The sequence below is a fragment of the Myotis brandtii genome, unplaced genomic scaffold (genome assembly GCF_000412655.1).
Source record: "Myotis brandtii unplaced genomic scaffold, ASM41265v1 scaffold136, whole genome shotgun sequence".
Lineage (NCBI taxonomy): Eukaryota > Metazoa > Chordata > Mammalia > Chiroptera > Vespertilionidae > Myotis > Myotis brandtii.
The window spans coordinates 5,119,239-5,140,335 of NW_005354829.1; the positions used below are offsets into that span (position 1 = coordinate 5,119,239).

Genomic DNA, 21,097 nt, shown 5'->3' on the forward strand with positions numbered 1-21,097 from the left:
AACAGGCAAAGTACAAACTCCAGCAACACCCAACCACCCATCTTCTCAATGCCTGCCCCTAACAGCTGAAATTTGATAGGAAAAAAGAAGAAAAAATAAATAAATCTATGACCACAAATATCAAGTGGGCACTCAGCATTACTTTTGTTTCACAACTTCTCTCTCTCTTTCAAACTCCTCAATACCCACCACTGAACTCCCAAATATACGGACCTACGCCTTTTATCCTAAACCTGTGTGAAAAGGGTGATGCTCTTTCACTCTTTCCAAAGCTAACAGCTCTCCACCTTGTGGGTTTCATCCACACCTGCAATGACCTCCGCTCTTTCCTATCATATCTACTTACTCTTCTTAAATCTTCTCTCCGTCAACATACAAATGCGCACTAGCATCTTCTCATTGAAAAGAAACAAGTCCCTCTTGACTTCACAGCTCCCAGCCACCACCCCTGTTTCCCTGCTTCTCTTCACAATAAAATTCCTCATTTTGATGAAATTTCTCTTTGGCCAATTCCTTATCTTCCCACTGTCTCCTCAACCAAAGTGATGTCTCTATTTTCACCTTATTGCATATCCCTGCAGCACCAGACAAATGACCCCTCTTCCTTCTCAAATCTGCACTTTTATCTCTTGGCTCTGATGACACACAAGCAGCATCATATTCTAGGCAAGCACATAGAAGGCACTTAATAATATCTGTAGGATGAATGAGACAAGGACACGCATATAAAGAATTGCAGGTGAGCAATTTAGAAGACAGGTCGGGATAGAAGGGCCCATTAATATTAATTAGGCATCAAGTTGATGACTCTCTTGAAAAGACATAACTAATAGCCTAAAGTAATGTTTAATTCTAGAAATTAACTCTAGTCATTTTACTCATCACTTTTGATAATCCTTTTGGTAAACAATTCTCTTAAGATATGAAGTTTTTTTGGATACTATTTCTTGTGGTGATTAGGTTTTACACATTAATATTTTAAAAGGACAATACAATTACCATTCATTCTTGATAACTCTTAGTAATTACTTAACCTATGAAGTAGAATACTTTGGCACTCTTGATACAGATATGTCAGTTTTTTTTAAACTGCTGCTGGAGTAGGTGTGGGGAGAAATAACTGTAGAAGACACACACAACACACACATGCATATTTATTTATATATGTGTGTGTGTATATATTTCAATTCAACTATATATTGTTATTCATATATGTTCATATGTATAAATCAAGTTGAACATTTTTAAGTTAAAATAGAAGTAACATTTCTATTTACTGACTATTATCATTAGCTGGCCAACTATATACAGGCCCCCAAACAACTGTTTCTACAAAATAATGTGGTAATGGGTAGTATAAGACAATGCCTGAGGTAATGAGTTCTTATACAACTTGTCAGTCCTTACTAATTCTGCCATCATCCACTAACTTTAGGTCATTCCAAATACAAATTTAACAAGGTCTTATGTTTTCTCTTGGAAGGGAAGGGACACATTTTTTTATTTAAAGAAATAAACAGCTTTTAATAATGCTGGCTATAAAGAAAACTTCTTAACTTATGCATCATCTCATTTAATCCTGTTTCTTCCCATGGCAGGAGAGAAGGTATGTCAGACAAATACTTCATTTGTAAAACTCAATGTGGACAGTTTAAGGTGATTTATCCTTTTTCTTTTGTGTGTTTTTATTTTATTATTTTTCCCATTCCTTCTTTAATAACCACTCTTTCCCTTCCATGCTTAATCTGTGCTCCCATTGCTGAGATTTTGCCAACACCTGAAGGTCAATCTTACCTCTAATATACCATTTTCAGAACTCTGATCTTATTTTTCTTCATACCTTTTGGATAAATTTAAGGTCCAGTAAAGTTACCCGCCTTTCCATCACGTAATTCACTAGTGAGTTATTTTTAAAATGCCACACTCCCTTCTCCAAAAAAGGTGTCACATGACATAACAAATTTATACTCTTTAAAGAGTATGATTTTTCTAATCCTATATAGCTCTTCACATAAAATAAGAAATACTAGGTAATGTGTCTTCAGTCTCTACTGCATACAGAATTATTGGCCCATTGTTTCTCCCTTTTTCATTACTATAAAAAACACCAGGTTCTCAGCGCAATCAATTAACTTACCATGTAGCACTGGCAAGCATAAAGTAGGCCTGTGCTTTTTAAACTCAAGTAGCTCATTGTTTGTCATGTGAATCATAATGAGAATAGTATTTCAGCCTCTCAGAACTGATTAGTTAAATGTCTTGTTTTCCCACTTATCTTCATGAAAGCTGCCAGCTCTAATTTAAAATGTGATCTTGGAGAGGACCATAGCAAAATTTTAATTTTTAAATTGTGGATATATTTGGTCTCAATGAAAGAGAAGCACTAATTGCAAATGGACACTGTCAACATAGTACAAATAAATTATGTGCGCATTTCTCTCAACCTCCTGCCAACGTTACCTGACACTTAATTCACCAACAGTCGGCCAAGTTATGCAGCTTTGTAAACTAGACTTCTCATTAATGCCAAAGTCACCAACGCCTTCCCAACGATTTTATGCCCTAAAATGCATTTCTATTCTAGATAACTCGATCCTATTCTTGTGCCTTCACTCCAACTCTCAACCCTATCTCTGTGCCATTACTCATGCTCTTGACTACACCCAGATTTCACCTCCAACCACTGCCCAGCAATCTAAATCATAAAACCCCCTCAAAATTCACTTCCTTAAGTTAAAGCCACCCTTAATTACCACCTACTTACATTAAAATGCCCCTATCTTTGAAGGGGTTTTGCATCCTTAGTCTTCACTATATCAATTTATACTGTATTATTTAATGAAACCTGGGCAATTTTTTCATGTTTCACATAAAACTGCCTCCTCTCCGCAACCAGAAATTAAGCTACATGACGGCACAAAGTAGACCATCTTGCTTCCTTTGTATACTCCAAAACGTACTGCAGATACCGACAGTAAGGAGGACTTAATACAAGTTTCAATCAATGTTTCAAATAACATGGAAATGTGCCTCAAAATTTGAACTCTACCAAATCTATTTTAGAATGAGACAGAAGAATCCATAAACATTAAAGGGACCCATGAACCAATCCTAACTTCTGGTGGCATTTCAGCAGTTTCAACGGACAGTGCTGGCCAGATAGAGGCATCATTTCTCACAACTTTTGTACCGTCTGCCCCTGACATAACCTGGCAGCTGGACCCTCATGTCATGCACTGGAGGCCCCAGCCCTCTCCAGAGGTGTTTGTCCCTAATCCCTCTGGCTCCCAGGCTTAATTACAACCCTTCTCTTGGTATCTTCCAATTTCTTTCCCTTAAACCTTACTGCCCCTATCCTGGCCCCACATGGATAAGAAGTGAAGAGCTTGTTTACCAATTGCTCTATTTTTATTGCTCTGACAGTTTTCTACTGTCAGAGCAATAAAAATATTGTTTATGATTAAATATGGTGTGCAAGACAATTTCTATTAAAAGGCCCCTTCTGGGCGGCCTCTACGGTGAAATTGATTCGACTGAGAAAACCAGGCTCCACGTTTTAATGAGTGATTATTTTCCAGGATTGTGACCAACATATATTCAAAGAAGTATCTGTATAACAATGCCTCGTGTCTTTATGTATTTTATTGTTTTAATTTTAATCCTCACCAAGGATATTTTTTCCCATTGATTTCTAAAGAGAGAGTGGGAGGGAGGGAAGAGGGGAAGAGAGAGAAACATCCACATGAGAGAGACACATCAATTGGTTGCCTCCCACATGCACCCCTACCAGGGCTAGGGAACCTGCAACTACGTGCCCTTGACCAGGAATTGAACCTGCGACCCTTCGGTCCGAGGGATGACACTCTAATCACTGAGCCAAATCAGTCAACGCACTTCCTGTCATTAATAGCTAGTGTTTTGTTTTTTGTTTTTGCAAATAGATGTAAAAATGATTTCTATATTAGTAGAAAAAGATCCTAACTCTATGAGTTAATATACAACCAAGGTAAACTATTCCCTTCTCTAACAAATAATCCAAACACCAAGTTGAAAGTTTAGAAACACAGTCTAAGCCTGAAGCCTATCTTTAATATCTAAACTAGAATTCTCAGCCTTTCAAAGAAGACAGCAGCCAAAAAGTAACATTAGTCCAAGTTATTTAATATTGTGACTTTACTATAAAATAGGCTTCAACATTTAAAGAGTCAGGCAATTTTAGAAGTGAGACATTTTAAAGTATATAACCATTTTTATTGCAGTGCCTTAAATACACTGATTTAGACCGCAGTAGGGCAATAAACATTATTAATATTTTCCTGCCCTTATGCAGAACAAACCAAAAATACATTAAGAAAACCATTTCCAAACCTGCAACTTTATATAAGATTATTTGCATTCTACTGCCTTCCAGCCCCACTGCTATTGCAAATGATGCCTTTGAAAAAACTACCTTATCCAGATACTTCACTACTTTCTGCCTGTCACTGTTTATATATACCAACCTACTATGACTATGGATACCAATAGCATGTCACAGAATTGTGCAGCACACAACCTGCACAACTTAGTGACCACACTGCTTTGCCTACAGGAAAAACACAGAGTTCACACCATTTGGATATTCATCTCTGGCCAATGTCCCCTCTGGCATGTTCCTAAATGAGAATCAGAACCTTTGCTGCATTCCTAAATTACCTTTGCCCACTATCTTTGTGATCATACAAAGAAACTGAGTTTACTTTTAAATAAGACTTTAAGAAAATAGAACTATAAATCGTAAAGTGCCGCAAGAATAAAAATTATATTCCAAACAAAGAGTTTAGCTCTATCTCAGGGTGACATAATATGTAGCACCATATTATAGCCACATGTACAAATACCAATGTTTCAAAACTTGATAAATCTAACAGATTTACAAGAAAAATCACAAAAACATTTGTATCACTGGAATTGCTTAGAGCAGTGGTTCTCAACCTTCTGGCCCTTTAAATACAGTTCCTCATGTTGTGACCCAACCATAAAATTATTTTCGTTGCTACTTCATAACTGTAATGTTCTACTGTTATGAATCATAACGTACATATCTGATATGTAGGATGGTCTTAGGCGACCCCTGTGAAAGGGTCGTTCGACCGCCAAAGGGGTCGCGCCCCACAGGTTGAGAACCGCTGGCTTAGAGTGAGGAGGAGTGAGGAAGCTGTCAATGGAAGTCCCACAGGAAGTCAGAAGCTCCATAAATGTTATAAACCTCATCAAGGAATAATATTCATTTTTAAACAACCAAAGTAAAAATAATCAACCAAAACAACCTTTCTCTGTTTAAAAAGAAAATGAATAAATTTTTAAATAATAAAAACATAAAAGGCTGACTTAAATGGCAATTGAGGAATTCAATACAGCTAATGAAATCTGGAAGCCAAATGACAGATTTTCTGCCATGTGTAACTCCCTTCTCAAGTGATGATATCGGTCTTAAAGCAATTTCATGAGAATTAGTTAAAAAATATGAAACTTCAAAGTACTTTGATTTATAACTAACTAGTAAGGGTAAGTTACCTGTCAAAATGAGTCAAAATTTTCAAGAGAATGATCAAATTACTTATCATATATACTGATAACCAATTTCTAGGCTAACATAAAATCATGGTAAATGTGGAGAATCATCTGTGAATTCATCATTTTATAAAACCAGCAGACTATTACTAACACCTAAGCCATATTATTCTTTAATCAAACCTCAATATTTTCTGGAGAGAGACATATATATGACTCACTAATGTCAACTTTTAGCGAAGTACCACGTAGAGACTCTTTCACATTAAAACAATCTCTGCACTATTCCTAAGGCAACATCTCCAAAGGAAACAAACAACTTGGAAAGAGCAAATGTCACCAGGTGCAACATGAAGGAATAACCTATATATAGTCCTAGCTTGTCACTCAGTCTGAAACACCATTCCTTCCCTCATCCCATTAAAGTACTGACTTGCAAGCATTTGACATGCAGCCAGGGAAAGAGTAACTTATGTCATCTTTTAAAATAATTAGACATCGAGTCCAAAACATGTGTTCATGAAATAGGTCTGAACTGCAAGTCCTCTTTCCTCTAGAACAACAGCTTTCTGAACATTAGGTTCCCATTCCACAAGATAGAATGAGCTGTTGCTTGACGAGCTGAGGATGGCTGGTAGTCCAGGAAGACCACCTCAGGCTCCTCCAGGGTGCTAGCACTGTGGGCTGCAGACTGAGTTTGTACAACAGACCTTGCAACAAGATGATGAGGAGCCACTAAGCTCTGTTCTCTTTAAGATGCATCAATTTCAAATCAGATTCATTAGAGCATACCCTTAAGTAACTTGTGCAAAGTTCAAATAACTGAACCTTAAATAGATATTAAGATGCATAAAGAGTAAGTCTTTGCAAAGAGTTTTTAGTGTTATGAGGCAAGGCATATACATATTAATTAAAATAAACAAGACATTAAATTATTTATAAGGTATGTTCTTAGCATGTGCAACATGTATGTGCAAGACAAGATGGAAAAACACTGAAATATTAAAGGCTGATTATCTTGGATGAGAGATTTGAAGTGACGCTTTTCCTTCTCTTTATCTGTGATCATTTATATTTACATAATTATTATTACATTTTACATTAATTTTTAAAATATGCCAATCCTTAAATAGTCTTTTCCTACACCTTCCTCCAGGTTAGGAACCAAACAGCAGGTCCTGTGTTTGAAGGAGTAGAAAAGTATTGCTATTCAATTCTCCATTCCTCTGGGAACGAGAATTCTAGAATCACAGGAACTGTTTCAGCCGGTCACTGCAAGCTTCCCAGGCAGAATTCTAGGAATTCTACACTGCCCGAGTTTCTTCAGTCATAAAATGCAGGTAAAAATGGTATTTACCTCAAAGGATAGTTGTGAAATTAAACGATTAAACACATAAAACTTTTAAAATGGTGCCTGGCAAATAGAAAGCACTCCCAAACACTAAGCTGTTTTTCCTTCATCATTTTATTACTACAACTATCGTTACTTCTATTACTACTCTTGCCACCACCAATGCAAATACTATTACGATAACTATTGCTACTATAAAAACAACAAACAAGCCGATTGAGCTTCCCTCTCTCCGAGGGCCATGCTCCAAAGGGAATAATGCCTGCCAGTGTGAGCTCCGAGAAGTGGGAGGGCGAACAGGCATCGGGACTGCACCAGAGATTGTTTTTCATGAGACGCAGTGTGCCTCTGGCACTCTCTCACGGCCATGCTGGCCGCCAACCACTCATCGCAGTGCCTTCTCTTACCACACCCAGGACCATTACCTCTCCCCATCTCACTAACTCTTTTATAAAAATCTGTTTACGTTTTTAAAATAAATTCTTAACATGTCCTTGATCCACTCAGAATCATTTGTCGAGAACATATTTTAATATTGGGTTAGGTGATAAAAGGTAAGAAGGGAGAGCACTAGTCTTTAATAAATTTAGTCATTTAAATAAAATAATAATTTGAAAGAAAGATATTTAAGCAGTTAAAATTTTTTTTAAAATCTTGAGTCAAAATGAAAATATGTATTTCTGAAAAATACACAATTGGAAAACACAACTACTGAAACTTATTAGCAGATGCCCTCATTCAGGGAACCTGGAAATACACTGCCATATTTATAACAGATGAGTCCTAACTCTCTTTGGCCATAGCCGATTGGAACTAGAACGTATCGGCCCCATGCCAAGCCAATCAGACTGTAACCTGAAGAATCCAAAGAAAAGACACAGGCGCTACAGTCAAATGGTGTAAACAGTGGGGACATAAGGTCATAAATCAACAGTTGGCACATACAAGCCAAAGTCACAGGGAGAAAGACATTAATAGCCTTAGAGAGCGGGAAGCTAGTCCACAGACAGATGCAAAATTGAGAGACCATATGGTCCTGAGAGGCAGAAAAGTCAGCCACAGTTCCTGGCTTTCCATTTCTAGTCCCATGTGGTCTCAATGAACTTTCTTTTCCTCTCTTTGGATGCTTATGAGACTGCCTGTTATAGAGGCAGACTTTATTCTCTATGAACACACATGTCCTAAATTAGCCTGACATGTTCGTGTAACAAATGGACATGTCACCAGCATGTCTTTTGTTCCTGCCCTTTGTTAAAGAGATTGGAAACAGTGTTTACAACATGAAACAGTCCTTTCTTAAAGATTTATGCATTTAACACCCCAAGGCACTGACTTGCTTTGTTTCTGGAGGAAATAGGAAGAGAAAAGAATTCTACAAAAGAACTCAATCCTGCCAGAGGATTTCACGCTCCATGGATAACCTATTAGCGATTGTCTATACGATACCTGCTTCTTGGAAGAAACATGGATTCCTTAATGAACACGGAACCAGAGAGAAGGATATACCAGCAGGTCCCAATATCATCAGGACTGAAAAGAAAAGAGAATAGAATCAGATGATTATCCATAACAACAACAAAATCAAAACATACACAGCACAAAGTGTAGTACCCATATTACTTTCAGAATCATAAAGGACAATGAAATAGTATAAAACATGTCCATGAAAATACCATTATACGAAAACAGGATCATTTATTTTCTATTCCCCAAATAAGCTAAGGATATTTGTCCATATATTTAAATAGTTTAAATGTTCCTTGGATGCATACCACTGACCATTACCAGTTTTATTTTTTAAACTGAAAATACTTTCCGTTGCTTCATAAAACAAAAAATATAAAGACGTAAACAGTAAAACTTGGTCTTCCCAACCCTTTCCCTGGCTACCAAGCTCCCCCATTTCTCCACCACACTTCTTGGATATACTTTCAGAACTTCTTTATGCATATGCACATTAAAATGGACACCTATTCATATTCCCTCCACCATCTTTTATTTCCTTTTTACAGAAAAGATAGTATACTCTACAGTGTTCTCTCCTTTGTGTTAAACCTTAGGGGTCTTTGCATCAGATCGCTGTCTGTGAACACACCATACTTGACATAAGCAACCCCTTACTCAGTCGTTTTGGTTGTTTTTAACAGCATGCAATTATTTTCAAAAAATAAAAACCACAATGAGTAATTTTGTACATATAGTAGTAACTGTAACCAGTAACTAGAAGTGCAACTGTTGGGCCAAAGGGTACACATACACTGTCATTCTGATAAATCTTGTTATAGTGTCCTCCGTAGGTGGTTAACAATTTATTTGCCTACTTGCTTCACCACAGCCTTACTATTATAGCTTGTTACATTTCACACGATCTCACTCATTTGTGGAATATAATGAACAACATAAACTGATGAACAAAAACAGATCCAGAGACAGAGAAGCATCGATCAGACCATCAAACCTCAGAGGGAAGGTAGGGGAGGATGGGGGTAAGGGGGACAGATCAACCAAAGGACTTGTATGCATGCATATAAGCCTAACCAATGGACACAGACACCATTACCAGTTTTATTTTTTTAGTTTAATTCTTTAAACTGAAAATGCTTTCCGTTGCTTCATAAAACAAAAAATATAAAGACGTAAATAGTTATTATAATACTAGAGGTCCAGGGTATGAGGAGGGTATGAGGGGCAGTTGGGGGGGGGGGCAATGGGGGTATAAGGACATATATGTAATACGTTAATCAATAAAAAAATAAATTAATTTAAAAAACTAATAAAATAAAATACATTTTTATTGATTTCAGAGAGGAAGGGAGAGGGAGAGAGAGAGAGAAAGAGAGAGAGAGAAACATCAATGATGAAAGAGAATCATTGATCAGCTGCCTCCTACACACTCCCTACTGGGGATTGAGCCCACAACGCAGGCATGTGCCTTTGATGGGAATCGAAGCCGGGACCCTTCAGTTCGCAGGCCAAAATACCACATGCGGGCGTGCAGGTAGGGTGCGATTGAAACTTTGTGGCCCATGTGCAGAAGTCGGTATTTTGCAGAAGAGCCACACTCAAGGGGCCAAAGAGCCGCATGTGGCTCGAAAGCCACAGTTTGCCCACCACTGATCTATAATAATAAAAGTGTAATATGCTAATTAGACCAGACATCCTTCCGGATGCCCTTCCAGACAAAGCCTGGGCTGCGAGGGAAGCCCGGGTCCCGGGTGCCAGAGGGAAGCTGGTGCTGGCAGCAAGGGGAAGGAAGGCCTACTCTTGCACAAATTTCGTGCATCGGGCCTCTAGTTAATAATAAAAAATAATAAACTGAAAACATTATAAGTCAGTGCTCTAGAGGGAAAAATAGCACAGGGTAAGGAAAAGGGGGGTCGAGTATTTTGGTTTTAGATGGGTGGTCAGAACAATCTCTCTGAGAAGAGCATTTGAGCAAAGGAGATGCATTAGCCAAGTGGATGGATCCCTAAGGAACCAGCATTCCAGGCCCAGGGCAGGAGGATCTCAAGTGGAAGGGCAGAGGCCACCAGCTCACACTGCCCAGCAGGGAGGCCAGTGTGGTGCGGCTGAAGGACAGCAGGTGAGAGGCAAGCCACAGGGCTTCCTACCACAGAGGCTTTTAATTAAACTTTTGGGGTTTTGCCAATCTGCTTGATGAAAACGATATTGAAACCAAGGGTCCTTATAACTTTGATTGGATTTAGCTTTAAATCCTAGCTCTGGACATCATCTCTCACTACATACACATACAGGGTGGGGTAAACTAGGTTTACAGTTGTTCATATGGAAAGTAATACAATAATTCATAAATAATAATAATGCAAGAATCAGCTCTGTTTCGAGTACTCACTACTGTAAACCTACTTTTGTCCCACCCTGGATATACCCCTCAGAGACCTGGCCTCCCTTCCCCCCAGATAATCCCTGAGGCAGCAGACGACAGTAGCCGGACCTGACTAATGATCTGGTCCGGGAGCTGACTAATGGCCACGCACCCTGGACCTCTCGCGGGCTAAAGATAACGTCTTGCCCTAAGTTATGTTTCAGCTCCTGAGCCCTAAGGTGGAACAATCCCATGAGACCAGACAGAGGGATACTGGAAAGACCTCAGAGCTGTCCTCAAGACCTGAAGAAATGCTTTATTATCCTCACCTCACCTCCAACCAATCAGCTCCCATACCGACCCTGAGCCCCAAACCAACGGTGATTTGTAAATGTGGCCTCATAATCTGTAACCTACACACTATCGGGGCGTTAGGGCTTTTGAGTATTAGCTTCCCGTTCTCCTGGGTGGTGCCACTCATCATAAAACAGCCAATATTTCCCCCACTGTAATCCTCGGCATTCAGTGTTTGGCTCTGCTAGTGCTGGGTGGACAAACTCTTTCTGTTCAATAACAATATCTTAGTGTAATTTTACTTTTCATTTCTTTTTCTTATTGTTATAAGAGCACCCTTTTTTCTTATTTTGTGAGCCATATCTATTTATTTTCCTGTGAAATCAGTTTGTAACTTCTAGCCGATTTCCTACTAAGGTGTGTAATTTTTTCTTATCTGGAAACATTTATTAATACCTGGTAACATCAACCTTTTGAAAACATGAGTGCCATTTCCCCCAGTGTGTAGCTTATGCTTCGACTTTGTTTGCTGTGCTTTTTGCCATGTGTTATTTTATAGAGTCAAGTTTATTAACAGGCTCCGCTACTATTAAAACAAAAAGCTAAGCATAGCAATGGCTTAACCAAGGAAGTTCATTTCTCTCTCACACAGAACAGCCTGAGCACCGCCAGCCCAAGGGGGATAGGGTGGCATCCTGGTATAGAGACCCAGGCCCTTTCCATTGTGTGGCTCCCTCATTCCCAACCCGTGGCTTCCATCTCATATGCTAAGGTGGCAGCTCCAAATCTCACCACCATATCCACATTCTAGCAGGTGGAAGGGGTGGAAAGGAAGGGCAAAGCACACCCCGTTTCTTTATTTTTTTATTAATTTTTTTTTTCTTTTTCAATTACATACATATACTTCTCTCAGATCCCAGCGAATCACATGGAAGTATTGCAAAGGGGTCTTGGGCAGTCTCTGCCAAGTCCTTTTTTTCCTTTGTAAATAGATTTCAAAAGTTCTCCAAGGACATTCAATTCTATTCACTCTTCTAAATACCTAAGTTATTTAAAACACCAATCACTATCACCTAATCATTTTCAAAGCAAATGATTCAAATCACCTCCAAAGCAAATCGGCAGTTGATCACTGTTTCTCCCAATTCTTAATCAATTTCATAACTACTGAAGGCCTCAAGAAAACATTTTAAAAAATTGTCAAATAGAGTGTTGTTCCAAGGAAGCCATAAGAGTAAAATGCTTTCTCAAATGAAAATGCAAAGTACTTCAAAAACCATTATTTATACCCTCTCTCCTCAGTTTTTAATCATTAGTTTTTATAATGAACAATCATTTACCTAGTTTGAGGGGTGGAGGAAAAGTGTCGTTCTTAACATAAGATGACAGCATTATTATTAATACTGATTTATGTCAAGTAAAAATGTGTTTTGCCAGTTGCAAGAACAGTTTAAATTTTTTCAAATAAGTAATGACATTGGAATAAAAAGAAAAAAGGATTTATTTTATAAAGTTATTTTAATCTGCTCTTACAATGGTCACCTTATCACCAAAGGTTGGTCAACAGAAATGAAATCTAGAAAACAAGGAAGTTAAGGTAGATTACACTTACTCTGTGGGCCTGAGCAAGTTACGAGAGCAGCTGTAAGGATTTAATGAGCAACGCTCATTAAATGCAAATAACAACTATTCTATAGATTTCAATCACATTTGAAAAGTACAATAAATGTCACCAAGGTCTAGATTAAATGTGACATAGAGACTATAACAAACATTCACTAGAGTTATTACATAATTTATCCATTTTGAAGGCAAAATTACTAAGGATTAAAAAAAAAAAAAGCCTTATCAATCAGCTTTCCTGGCACTGATCATAAAATATCTGTCCTGCCTGGCTCAGTGGTTGATCGTAGACCTATGAACCAGGAGGTCACGGTTCGATTAACAGTCAGGACACATGCCCGGGTTCGATCCCCAGTGTGGGGCGTGCAGCCAGTCAATGATTCTCTCTCATCATTGATATTTCTATCTCTCTTTCTCTCTCTCTCTCTCCCTTCTGCTCTGAAATCAATAAAAATATATTCTAAAAATAAAAACCAATGAGGTAAAAGGCAACCAATGTTTAAAGTGGATAAAGCACTGTGACAGCAAATATTATGGTACCTGAATACTCACTTATTACCTTGTAATTAGGGTTGACTCTTCTTATTGTGGTAGGCAGTTAGACAGACATGAGCAGAGCAATGACGATGGGCCAGGTACAAAAGGTCACCAGGGCAGAAAGCCCTGAGTGCCTAGTAAAGGACAATGGTAGGGTGGGTTCTAGTCCCCAGGCTGACCTTTCCTCCCCTAACATATCACTCATCATTGGGTTTAGACCCCCTGACCTTTCCTTTCTAGGGATAACATCTAGGCCTCATTTAGTTGTTACTTCAGCTCTAGGCCCAGAAAAGCAGCCAAACCAGACAAGCAATGCCAGGGCTGACCTCAGGACTAGCTGCAATGAATAATGACCCCCTGCCCTGGCAGTGAGCAATCCATCAGTGGAGACCTAGACCTTAAAAGGCCACACCTGGAAAACTGCTGAATATTCTACATATTCCCCTGCCCTCCCCTGAAATCTCACCCTTAGGACAGAGCATCCAGCAGGCTCTCCCTCCCGGGAGCACACCCACGCCTTCCCTTCCTCCTCCCCATCACCTAGACCTTCCTCACTTCTAAGCGCCAAGGGCCTTCCTTTGCCTCTGTAACTTGTTTCCTAAGCCCGTTTCTTCTAGGAATTACTTCATCTACCTCTGTGATTTTCTAAATAAACGTTCTCTTATAGCATGAGTCTTGGATCTGAATTATTTCCCAGTCAGAACGCAAGTGCCAACAGGTCCAGTCTGACCCTACCGGTCTAATACGTGGTGTTGTTCCCACCACCCCCAACAATATCAGGAAAATCTTGGGAAAGATTGAAGGAAGTCAAGATAAGAAGCTGGTCCTCTCAATATCTCCCACTTATTATAATTTTATTTACCTATGGATGATAGTTTCTCTACATTTTCCCAAAAAAATTCAAACGTTAACTCGGCAGAGCGATAATTGCTTGAGTAGGCATTTGCAGAGAATGACCTCTCCGTCAACAAACATTTATTGAATTCGGTGAGCATTTCCCATGCCAGACAAGATCATTGTAATTCCTGTACTACTGACTTGTCTCTTTTAAAGATTCAAGTTTTACAAAACCGGATTAGAAGTAAGGCTATAAAAACATTCTTACTTTAAAGATGTTCTGGAATAGCCTTCAACTAGAAAAGTCCTCCTCTCCTCCTACTCAGCCCCCACCGAACTCACGCCTGGTTTCTGTCCCGAAAAGTCCTTGCTGTGACATGCCACCGCGAACTCTGTCTTACTAGTCTTAACCGTCCAGAAAATTATCTTGGCTTTATTAGCAATCACTGTACTAAGCCCACGCACTTTTTTCTGCTTTCAATTATGCCTCAGGCAGGCAGCATTTCAGTATGGGGTATAACCTACTTCCCTTCAAGGTCCACAAATACTCCCTCCCCGCAGTGCGGCTGTCACCTGAGGGGCTTTAGAGCAATTTTATATGTGTGAACTGATGATTATTCAGGGTGGTTTTTTTTTTTTTAAATAAAAGATGAAAAAAAAAGTTCTAAGGACAGTACTTGGCAGCAGCACCAGCATCAAGCTTTTCTACACTCAAAGGAAAAGCAAAATGAATGAGATCTTGCTTGCAAACACTGGCAGTGAATCTGGCTAACAAAAGGTTGTAATAATAATAATAATTATTAGTTAATATTACCATCATTATCTAGGACTAATACTGACATTTTATTCTGTCCAGTGGTTCTCAAGCTTCAATGTGCATATGAATTACCTGGGATGAGACTTAAAAATGCATGTTCCTAGGATCTATCCATCCCACCCAATGCCCGTGCCTGCCCCCCCCTCCCCCCCCCCAGTTTCTGATCACTAGGTGGGAGAGCCATCACAATACCTCTTAAACAAATATCTCAAGTGATTTATGTATGGGCTTATCAAGTCTGGAAAACCTTGAGAAAAACTGTCTCAATATCAAACCTCAAACAGGAACAAATGGCAGAAAAAGGAACTACAATTCTATCACTATCTATGCAATTAGTTGCATGTGTTTAATTCACTAAGGTTACTTCAATTTTTCTCAAATACTTGCCTTATGTTTTAAAATGATGAGCTACAGAGTCCCTTCATTGGTTGTTGAAATGGCAAAAGTTAAATCTTGGAATAGCCCTGACTGAGCATTTCCAAATAGCCTGAGTCTTATACCACCAGTAATAGGTAGAAAAGAGAAACCTAAAGATTAAATAAGCACACATCGCAAAGCAGCACTTTTCAAGTCTCTCTGATCAGCATAAATGGACACTTAGGAAAGACCTACAATTTTTAGACCAAGCTAAGAATCATAATGGACAACTGATTTGATTCCAATACAACCCATGCTACAGTGACAAAATGAAAGTCATAAAAGCCCAGGTGTATGACAAGGCACTCAGAAAGGCTCCTTTTTATCTTTTTTTTTTTTTTGTCATAAACAGGGAGGAAATGAGTAAAGCCAAACGAAACAAGCAGACAAAATATAAACAGACTATCACAAAATGCTCAATCCACCTTCCGGCCATAATCGGACAGAAGGACTCTGAAGCGATCACAAACGAATGATCCCTGTTGTCCCTCATTCCAAGTCTGCATGACTTGGAATAATGGGGAAGAGGCAAACAATGCCATCCCACTCTTTTCCTACATTACTTCCTTCTGCTCCTCAAGTCAAACCCACCACCGCTGACTTGCTGCTGTCCTGTCTGTTCCTTCCCCAAACTGCCAACTGCCCAAGATGTTTGCCTCTCTCCGCCTCCTGCATCACATTATACCTTAGGGCAGTGATTGTCAACTGGTGTGCCACAAGAGTTTTTAGAACATGCAATAGCTGACTACTTAGGGGCCCTGACCTCCTTTCCCTTAGATCGTCAATTTTTTTTTTAAATGTATTTTTATTGATTTCAGAGAGGAAGGAAGAGGGAGAGAGAGAGAGAAAAATCCATGATGAAAGAGATTGATCGGCTGCCTCCTGCACATCCCCTACTGGGGATGGAGCCTGCAACCCACGCATGTGCCCTTGACCGGAATCGAACCCGAAACCCTTCAGTCTGCAGGCAGACGCTCTATCCACTGAGACAAACAGGCTAGGGCTAGATTGTCAAATTCTAAAAGAATGCGCCCAGCTAGCGTGCCTCAGTGGTTGAGCATTGACCTATGAACCAGGAGATCATGGTTTGATTCCCGGTCAGAGCACATGCCCAGGTTTTGGGCTCAATTCTCAGCAGGGGGCATGCAGGAGACAGCCAATCAATGATTCTCTCCCATCATTGATGTTTCTATCTTTCTCTCCCTCCCTTTCTCTTCTTCTCTGAAATTACTAAAAATGCATTAAAAAAATTTTTTTAAATGGCAACAGCCAACACAACAATAACCATTTGGTGTGAATAATCAAAATTATACCTATTTTTTTGTTGGAGCAGCAAAAACTATGGCATATTTTTTGGTGTGCCGCAGAATTTTAGTAATTAGTTTATGTGTGCCATGAGATGAAAAAGATTGAAAATCGCTACCTTATGCGAATGGCTGAAGCCCTATTCATTTAATAAAATCTCAATCGCCGTTTTCCAAACTCCAAAATACTTATCCCATCTAATTCTACTCTGTTTTATAACTCTGAACATCCTTTTGGATAGGACACGTGTGCTACACCTCAGAGAAACTGGACAGTCTCAGTTAGCGTTTACTCAGGTAAGTCCGAGCATGACATGCTTCTCCTATAACCCAAGGGTCCTTAATAGGAAACAGTCCAAACCCCTTGCTTAGCATGTAAGTTAAGAAATATGTTGCCATGCAAAGAGTGAAGGTTTTGGAACATGTATCCTCTCATACTAGTCATGAATCCTGGTGAAGCTAAATTCTGAGATGCTATTCAACTCTAAAAAGGGGATATCAGTATGTTTGTGCTTCAATACTTTGATTTAATGAAACAATATATATGGATACATTGCATCCACAAGTACATAAAAAATACCAGTTCTCTTCATCTCTTTTCCTCTCATACAACATTCCCTGAAAGGGCCAACCTACAACTTTACTTTCTGCTCCAAACCCCAACATATCCTATGCCGCAAACTTCACACCGTTCTATACCTTTTTCCTGCCTATGCCTCAGGGCCTTTGTTGGGTTCCGGATTTGATTCCTGTCAAGGGCACATGCCTGGGTTGCAGGCTCGATCCAGTAGGGGGCGTGCAGGAGGCAGCCGATCAATATTTCAGGCATGTGCAGCAAAAATTCAGCAGTCTTTTTGGGCCACCAATCTTGAGTCCAGCCCCACTGTTTTTGGCCTTGGGCACACCTACCAACTCCCACCATTGTAACTACGAATGGCACGCAGTGTTTCCCGAAGTGACATCCTTCAGGTTCTTGGTGGCTTTTCAGATATTCATACCCTTGATGGCCTGGGCAGTTTCATGAGTGTTCTCAAAATGAACACAGCCCTAGCTGGTTTGGCTCAGTGGATTTGCAGGCTCGATCCAGTAGGGGGCGTGCAGGAGGCAGCCGATTAATATTTCAGGCATGTGCAGCAAAAATTCAGCAGTCTTTTTGGGCCACCAATCTTGAGTCCAGCCCCACTGTTTTTGGCCTTGGGCACACCTACCAACTCCCACCATTGTAACTACGAATGGCACGCAGTTCCAGCTTCTAAAGAGTACCCTTTGTCTAATAAACTTATTACTCATCCTTTGAATTTCGGGTTAACTAACACTTCCCCTGAGAAGTGTTTCAGTATCGTCCAAGTAAAGTGAGTCACTTTCCTCGTGGGTCCCAGCGCACTTTGTACATTCTCATATTAAGCAGTTGCCAGAGTCTCCTAATGATATATTTTAGGAGTCTTCCCCCATTAGCTTTTAAACTTCTCTAGCTCATCAGTACCCCTCACATATACACTTGGCATTTAGCTTTTTCTTAATGAATGAATAATTGAATAGACACCAACTCAGATATAGTGTTAAGAGGTCTGCAAGTCAAAGATGTGAGTTTCAATATGCCAGTAACTGGAGAAACGAAGCTAGGCTTAAAAAATGTCCATGGTAATATCCTACAAGTCCACAAGGTGGTGTGGTCTCCCCATGACAGAGCTGTGTGCACCGCTCCACATTCCCTATCTATAAAGCAGGAAGCTACTATGTACAAGTGATCAAGTTGACAAAGTGGCTGAAAGAATTATAAGCCCATAAATCAAAAGAAAACTGATTAAATCAGCAAAGGCGCTTATTAGAGGGCAAAAAAGTAACCTGAAAAAGCCACTTCCTTCAGCTGTTACTACAATGAGAAAACTTAAGAGAAGCCCCATCAGCCAAAAAGGCTGCATATGGCATTGAAGGCCACGGGGCTAAGAAAAGACTAACAAAATGGGAGTGGCATGCTCTTCCTGTAGGTGGCCTCAGGTGACCTCTGAAAATTGTTTGCTATTCACCTGACCCTGAAAAAAACACACAAAATCATGCAAAACAAGAGGTTCAGATCTCTGTGTTCATTTTTTAAAAAATATATTTTTTACTGATTTCTGAGAGGAAGGGAAAGGGAGAAAGAGAAACATCAATATTGATCGGCTGCCTCCTGCACGCCCCCTACTGGATCGAGCCTGCAACCCAGGCATGTGCCCTTGACAGGAATCAAATCCGGAACCCTTCCGTCTGCAGGCCGACGCTCTATCCACTGAGCCAAACCAGCTAGGGCTGTGTTCATTTTGAGAACACTCATGAAACTGCCCAGGCCATCAAGGGTATGAATATCTGAAAAGCCACCAAGAACCTGAAGGATGTCACTTCGGGAAACACTGCGTGCCATTCGTAGTTACAATGGTGGGAGTTGGTAGGTGTGCCCAAGGCCAAAAACAGTGGGGCTGGACTCAAGATTGGTGGCCCAAAAAGACTGCTGAATTTTTGCTGCACATGCCTGAAAACACAGAGAGTAATGCAGAGCTTAAGGGTTTAGATGTAGAGTCTCTGGTCACTGAGCACATCCAGGTGAGCAAAGCTCCCCAAGATGCTGTGTAGAACTTACAGAGCTCATGAGAGGATTAACCCCTACAGGAGCTCCCCCTGCCACACGGAGATGATCCTACTGAAAAGAAGCAGATGGTTCCTAAGCCAGAAGAGGAGGTTGCACAGGAGAAAAGATATCCCAGAAGAAACTGAGGAAACAAAATCATATGACCCGGGAGTAAATTTGGCACAAAATCAATGCTAATGAAAGCAAAAGCAAAAAGTATATGTATAGTGTAGGGAGTGGGGGAGATGGCTGTGGGCAGAAGATATGGAGCTAGCATAATGGGCTTCCTACAAGCCACAATCAGTGGTTCTCAACCTGTGGGTCGAGACCCCTCAAAATACATCCTGCATATCAGATATTTACAGTACGATTCATAACAGTAGCAAAATTACAGTTATGAAGTAGCAACGAAAATAATTTTATGGTTGGGTCACAACATGAGGAACTATATTAAAGGGTCACGGCATTAGGAAGGTTGAGAACCACTCCCATCTAATTAAGTGTTTGGGAGTCGGGGGTAGAAAAACAAATAGAAACAGAAAGAATAGTACCCATGTACAATCCAAACAATTTGGGACCGGAAGTTAGTGCTTTTCTGAGTTTATCCCAACAAAGTATGGCAAGAGGAGGGCGTTGGAAGTACAGGATGGGAATCCTCCTCCTTTGGCAGAGCACGTGCAATATGGCATTAGCACAAGCCAGGGCGACCCAGCAGTGAAGAAGCACCTGTACGATGCTTGACAGGGGCAACAATAACAAGACCAATAAAACAGAGAAGCACAAAGTCGACAATCACGTGATCAATAAGAATGGGTGATAAGAGCACCAGTGCAATGTCCAGACACAATGGTTAGGAAGACCATTCACAGAGAGGGGGTGATACATAGGTCACAGAGGGGGTTAGGTACAACTGAGACTACATGTAACATCCACACTGATTTGGGGGAGATATTTTAGAAAGAATGGTTGCATTCTACCACCCAGGATGCTATCCCATATTCAAAGCAAAGAAAGCTGCTGGCATCAGGGAGAAATGGAGACAGAATTCATATCACCCTATGTAATGTGGGGCTATTGGCCCCACATCTTGAGCTAAAAAGAAAAGCCAGAAAGGGAAATAAAATGAAGGCTATCACAATGTCCAAGAACTCAGTGGAGACAACTAGCAAGGATTCCCAGAGGGTCAGCCACAGTGACCCCAACTAGAAAAACAGCTGTTTCTTTCCTTGTATACACTGTCCCTGCGACCTCATCCAACCAAAGGATAGGACCAGGAAACAGAACGTCCTCCTGAGTTTCTCCCTCTCTCCACAACCTACTATCACATCCGGTCGGTGCCCCTCAAAGCCTCTCTCATTGAAGCCCTCGCTTTAGCTCACCTAAACTGTTGTCATACTCTTCAGGCGGGCTTAGACATGTACTCTCCAATATATGATTATGCCAAAAACCAAAGTGAAAATAACTTTACTCATTCACAACAAATTACCCTGTCCTTTCAGGAGTCCAGCACTTCAGATCGGAAGTTTCAATGCCCCTCGAGACTTCACGCTGCCCAGCCCTTTTTCCACCATAAGAGAGACTACGCTGAACTGAGTAGGATTTCCTATGAACAAAGTGTTCCATCGTTTAAAAAAAGAACTTCCACTTTGCAGATGGCTCTTCAGATACTAATGATTTTAATCCTTTTCTCAAATACACAGTTTCTATTACCAGACTTATCAAAAAGTTTAATAATTATTTGTATGTTTTCCCCTCCTTTGCTGGGGCTCGAGGCGATAAGCTCAAAGACAAAATGTTATTATTTATTTTTGTATGACCAACGGCACATAATGGTTTCACCATTTTCTTTATATACACGTACAAGTAAAGTAAAATTATAAAAACATAGGCAAGCCCGCCCAGCATGCCTCAGTGGTTGAGCATCGATCTATGA

At 40.1% G+C, this 21,097-nt stretch overlaps 1 protein-coding gene across 9 annotated transcripts in view; it reads right to left on the reverse strand.

Moving 5' to 3' along the window:
* Positions 1-21,097, reverse strand: part of RAPGEF2 (Rap guanine nucleotide exchange factor (GEF) 2) — a 247,394-nt gene that overhangs the window by 140,604 nt on the left and 85,693 nt on the right. For all 9 annotated transcript variants that reach the window (XR_001360971.1, XM_014534998.1, XM_014534999.1 and 6 more), the window contains exon 4: positions 8,351-8,434. Coding sequence is in view for 8 of the 9 variants with exons in the window: in XM_014534998.1 (XP_014390484.1) it covers positions 8,351-8,434 (84 nt within the window). In the remaining variant the exon portion in view is untranslated. The remainder of the gene's footprint in view (positions 1-8,350; positions 8,435-21,097) is intronic.